This window comes from Blennius ocellaris (genome assembly GCF_963422515.1).
Source record: "Blennius ocellaris genome assembly, chromosome: 14".
Lineage (NCBI taxonomy): Eukaryota > Metazoa > Chordata > Actinopteri > Blenniiformes > Blenniidae > Blennius > Blennius ocellaris.
In genome coordinates, this window is record NC_137663.1 from 5,782,619 (window position 1) to 5,788,618 (window position 6,000).

Here is a 6,000-nt window from a genome sequence, read left to right on the forward strand (position 1 = left end):
AAGGAACAGAGTTACACTTGCAAACGACAGTTGATTTAGACATAAACTACTGCAACAGTCAAATCAACACGTTCATTTATCAACAATTCACAACTTATTAGCATCTTTTTCACCTGGAAATCTTCCATTTAGTTGAGCAACATTTTCAACTGAATCTCAAACTGTTCTGATCTTGACTGATTTATTAAACTTCGCATTCTTTTAGAATTGTGAAAGTGAAAATAGTCAATTACATATACTAGTATTATACTTGAACTGTAAATGGAAACAAACTATTGAGTGGATTTATTCTTAAATGTTTTAGTGACCTCTTGGTCTTTTCTGAACAATCCCCAATAAATCTCCATATTGAATTTTAATTATAATATCGCAGCTTTTTTCTTCCTGAAAAACATTTTTTTAACTCTTATTGTCCAATATAGGAGAAAAAAGTTATTTATAATTTCATCGGTGTCAAATATCAGCTAAATAATATGATTTGGGTTTTTCTTTTCTACACACACTGAAAACATTTTCAAATTCACTGGAAATAGAATTAATATGTTAGTTACTCATCGTTTGTCTTCAGTTTGAACTATTTGCTTGAACTTTTCTGGATCTTTGGCTTCAAGTTAATTCAGTCATGATTCTTCTTTGGTCATTTCTTTAATTTTTCAATGAGACACTTCATTCTGTGACTTTATACTCAGATTACTTTACTTGCTCCAACACGACACTGGCCCTTATCTTACTGATGTAATAATATTTAAATCAGGATTAAAACCAACCTGAACTTTACACTCGGGAAAACTCAGGAAATTCTACCTCATTTAAATTATTTAAACTTGATAAACACAACATTGTTTGAATTGATTATCATGTATTGACTTATATTGTGTTCGAATCTCTCCGTGTTGCTCACACAATACAAGATATTTCACATATGTCACTTTTCATATCATATATTTATATTTATTCTTCCGCCGATCATGTTTTAAGTATATTGTCTATACATTATGAATATGATTATGACATATTTATATCGGTTATGAGAAACCGCACAATGTTTCACATTCAACAATGATGTTTGCTTGTCCTGTGTGATTCTCCGTCACTTCCACAACAGAAGGAAATGATCGCCAGAGAGACTAAAATCTCTTATAATCTGATTTACTCTACAATCAATAATCAGAGAAAAGAAGAAAAAGTCTTTTGGTGTTGAAACGAGTGTTTCTTGATTACGCTGCTGTTGAATGACTTTCCTCTGGAGTGGATCAGGTGAGGTCTGGATCACCTGAGGCTCCATCTTCCGCTCTGTGTTTACCTCCAGCCGAAACTGCCCCCATTCCCCCCCACAGACCCCCCCTCAGGGACCACCTCGCTGGAGCTCAGCCCCCGGACTCCTCGTCTGGCAGAAACACGCATTTATTCGTTTCTTCGCGCCGCTTTTGACGCATTCAGGAGACGAAACGTGCGTAAAAGTGTGTGCGAGCGGCTCCGTGTGAGCGCCGCTGCGGGCGGTTTGAAGCCCCCCGAGGAGCCGAGAGGGAGGGGTGGAGGTGGGACATGAGCCCGGTGTGGAGGGCCGGGGGTCTCCTCTCCGCCCCCGCGCCACGCGCTCCCGCACGCTCTTCTTTCGTGCGGGATTTCAACGTATAAAGTGTCTGAGAAAACACAAAGAGCGGCGCGTCCCGAGCGGCCGCTTCTCTCTCCACGGTTCTCATGTGCGTCATAAATTACGCACGGCGCGGGGAGGTTCCAACAGATTCACCGATCACACTCGACATGACGGAAGACAAGCCAGCAGCGGCTCCGGCCAAAGCCCAGAAGAACAGGGCCCCCCGGAGCAAGAACCCCGGGACCCCCCTCTCCAAGCTCATCGTGGAGGCGGTGTCCACCAGCCAGGGCCGCGGGGGGATGTCGGTCTATGCCATCAAGACGTACCTGCGCAGTAACGGGGTGGACACCGACAAGTTCAACACACGCTTCAAATTGACCCTGGCCCGGCTGGTGACGAACGGGACCCTGAAGCAGGTCAAAGGGGTGGGGGCCAACGGCTCCTTCCTGCTGGCCAAGAAGACCCCTGAAGCCAAACCGGCCAGGAAGACTGTCACACCCAGGAAGCTCAAGACCCCCAAGAGCAGATCGTTGACCCCCAAGCAGTCTCCTGCCAAGAAGAAGACCACTGCCAAGAAGACCACCGTTCAGAAGACCACTGTCAAGAAGAGCATCGCCAAGAAGTCTGTTAAGAAGTCTCCGGCCAGGAAACCAGCGGCCAAGAAGACCACCGCCAAGAAACCAGCGGCCAAGAAGACCACCGCCAAGAAACCAGCGGCCAAGAAGACCACCGCCAAGAAACCAGCAGCCAAGAAGACCACCAAACCCAAGAAGACCAGCGGTGTCCAGAAGGCGACACCCACCAAGAGATCGAGGTCCAACAATTAAATCATCCAGCAACGAAAAACACCAACGGCTCTTTTCAGAGCCACAACAGACTGTGAAGAGCTACAGACCTACAACCGACACCTGCAGACCTACAACCGACACCTGCAGACCAACAACTGACACCTGCAGACCAACAACCGACACCTGCAGACCAACAACCGACACCTGCAGACCAACAACCGACACCTGCAGACCAACGTCCTCACATTGCTGCTGGGAGAGACTTGTCGGAGGTGGGAGTTATTATTGTCTCAGGGATTAGTTTAAACATATTTACTCCTCAATGCAGCAGAACAATATAGTGATCAAATATTGTCTTTATATATTATATTATATATATATATATATATATACCTATTCATGTTCTTAACATCTGAGCACCAACTTGGGTTTATGTCTGTTTTATTCTATTACTTCTTTTTTGATCATAGTTTCTTTTTTTTTTTTTTACTATAAATGTACTTTTATTACAGATGTTACCTTTCAATTTTTTTAAAGTAATGTCAGTATTCTTCTTATAGATAAAACATATTTAATATTGGTTTATTGTTTATTATGATTTTTTGGGTATATTTTGTGCTTGAAATTTAAATGAGCAACTTTCGCCTCTATTATCAGCAAAGTCTTTATTTTTTATATAAAAAAAAGTCTTAAATTTCAAATGATTACTTTTGTCCAATGGTGGAGCAGCTTTTTGGCGCGCGACAGCACTCCGGACCAATCAGCGCTCATCTGAGGTGTGGTCACGACCAATCACCAAGCAGCCCCACAAGCTGAGAAAAAAATACTAAAAACAAACTGTTGTGATTTTCTGCTGTCATTTTCAGTGAAGTGACGCAAACACGTCGAATATTTTCTTTTATTTTTAGATTTCATGTGATCGAAAAACGCCTTTTTTGACAGTTTATTTAAAAACTTTGAAATTGACGTCATCGGCATGTCGCGCATGATTACAGGCGGAAGAAGAAGTAGTTCCTCTCGCACTGTCAGGAATTTACTCAGGAAATGTGAATAATTCAGATTTAACGGAAGATGCGTATTTGGAGTAAATGTTTACTCGTTGATGTTTATTAAAACAATTTAAATAATCATGAAATGTCTACCTGCTGTTGTAAAGTTCTATTTTATAAGTCATGAACATATCTGAGGGAAACGATAAAAACTAATGGGGAAAATATACATTTGCATTTTATTTTGTATGTGTCACATATCTAGTTTTTAGTAAAGTTTGGAAGAAATTCTGACAAAAAAAATACATTTGAAAAAATAACTCATCTGAAGAAAGAAAATGCTTTGTGTGTGTGTAGAAAAGAAAAACCCAAATCATATTATTTAGCTGATATTTGACACCGATGAAGTTATAAATAACTTTGTTCTCCTGTATTGGACAATAAGAGTTAAAAAAATGTTTTTCAGGAAGAAAAAAGCTGCGATATTATAATTAAAATTCAATATGGAGATTTATTGGGGATTGTTCAGAAAAGACCAAGAGGTCACTAAAACATTTAAGAATAAATCCACTCAATAGTTTGTTTCCATTTACAGTTCAAGTATAATACTAGTATATGTAATTGACTATTTTCACTTTCACAATTCTAAAAGATTGCGAAGTTTAATAAATCAGTCAAGATCAGAACAGTTTGAGATTCAGTTGAAAATGTTGCTCAACTAAATGGAAGATTTCCAGGTGAAAAAGATGCTAATAAGTTGTGAATTGTTGATAAATGAACGTGTTGATTTGACTGTTGCAGTAGTTTATGTCTAAATCAACTGTCGTTTGCAAGTGTAACTCTGATCCTTAAAGTGTAGAAGCACAAAGTAAATATCAAATAAAAAAGAAAGAGCTGAAGTAAAGATGATCCAGCAAGAGACTGAAAGCCGTCATGGATATAATTTGATTGTTTGTGAAAAGGTGAGACTAGTTAAAGGTTAATAAACGGTGAGTGATTGAGCTGGTGAGGAATGGAGATCCAGGCTGCAGAGTGGATATCAGACATGAATCCAGTGTTGGTGCAGTGGAAGCAGGAGCGTGGCCCTCAGCGGGGGGTGTGGCCCTGAAAAGGGCCTTTGGGTGGGGTTGGGGGCTCCTCACTTGGAGCTGGTGTACTTGGTGACGGCCTTGGTGCCCTCGGACACGGCGTGCTTGGCCAGCTCCCCGGGCAGCAGCAGGCGCACGGCGGTCTGGATCTCCCTGGAGGAGATGGTGGAGCGCTTGTTGTAGTGAGCCAGGCGGGACGCCTCGGAGGCGATCCGCTCGAACAGGTCGTTGACGAACGAGTTCATGACGCTCATGGCCTTGGACGAGATGCCGGTGTCCGGGTGCACCTGCTTCAGCACCTTGTACACGTACAGGCCGTACGACTCCCTCCTGCTGCGGCGCCTGCGCTTCCCGGTCCTGGGCTTCGGGGCGGACTTCTTGGAGCCCTTCTTACCCGCTTTAGCTTGTTCCGCCGGCATGTCGGTTGTTTTGGGTTCAGGTTGTGTCTCGTCTGCGGCTGCAGCGCTCTGTTTATTGAACAAGCTCATGCAGATATCCCTGCGCTGTTGCTCTTCCCTGATTGGCTGCTTTATCAACTCAACGGCTGTCAACTGGAGCGGTTTACACTTGTTTGAATTTTCACACGGAAGCGATATGAAATGTTGATTTGTCCGGAATTCAGAGAAACGTTTCAGGCTTTTCACGTCACGAAACATCAAAACACACAAAAAAAACGGCCAACACGGTTTCTATCTCGACGCATAGCTGAAGGTAACTTTAGTTAAAACAGCTCAAAAGTGAAACTTGGCGACGTGGAATGGCGCCACAATAGAAAACACGAAGTGTAAAAAACAAAGCAGGAAGACTAAAATAAGAATGTGGTAAGAAGTCGTATTAAATGTTGGTGTTCATGACTTCATTCAAACTGTTCAGTGGGAGCACATAAAGAGAGCACAATAATATACAGTCAACATGAATATTGAGATGTTTTGTCTTAAGACATTTAAAGTGAATAAAGTTCATCTGTAGGTGCGTCAAATTAGAGCCGCACAAAGACCCAACTTACCTGTACAGTCAATTATTCAACGGATAGAAACATAAATGTAAAAAGTGGTAAGAAATATATATCTTTGGATAGATCTGACATGGAAATTTAACTGTTTTTTTAGATGTTGAGACGACAGAAGAGTTTGAAAAAAAAAAAGGGGTTATCTATTTTGGCATTCAAATTGTTTCTCATCAAGATTTCAGAACACAGTGGACAAAAATAGCAAACGTTTTTACAAATGTGAATTTTAAAGTCTTAATGCAGAAATCATGGTGACCATTACACTGAAGTACTCAGGTAGAAGTAAACCATGATGAATTCCTTCCTGATATCAGTAAGTTGTATAATGTCGCTTCAAAGAAAGAGACATTGTTACTTTAGATACATGTAATGTAACGTTTTAGCTGCAGGCTGCAGTGGAACGTGAAGTGTCAGTGTGAGCCTCGTGCTGGAAGCAGGTTGTGACGTCAAGGCGGCTGTTCGCCCTCCAGATCGGAGTTTGTGGCTCTGAAAAGAGCCGTTGTGTTCGCGGAGGCTTCCCCGGCAGCCT

General features: G+C 41.9%; 2 protein-coding genes across 2 annotated transcripts; one reads left to right on the forward strand and one right to left on the reverse strand.

Moving 5' to 3' along the window:
* Window positions 1-1,764: 1,764 nt before the first annotated feature.
* On the forward strand, window positions 1,765-2,544 carry LOC308139140 (histone H1.5-like; the record flags this gene model as incomplete). Its single annotated transcript, XM_080508485.1, has 2 exons — window positions 1,765-2,411; window positions 2,463-2,544. 2 exons carry the CDS (start codon window positions 1,765-1,767, stop codon window positions 2,542-2,544), a joined length of 729 nt encoding a protein of 242 aa, XP_080364611.1.
* A 1,968-nt stretch (window positions 2,545-4,512) lies between these two features.
* Window positions 4,513-4,881, reverse strand: LOC308139455 (late histone H2B.L3-like; the record flags this gene model as incomplete). The annotated part of the gene is made up of 1 exon (XM_080508913.1): window positions 4,513-4,881. One exon carries the CDS (start codon window positions 4,879-4,881, stop codon window positions 4,513-4,515), a length of 369 nt encoding a protein of 122 aa, XP_080365039.1.
* Between the last annotated feature and the right edge of the window lie 1,119 nt (window positions 4,882-6,000).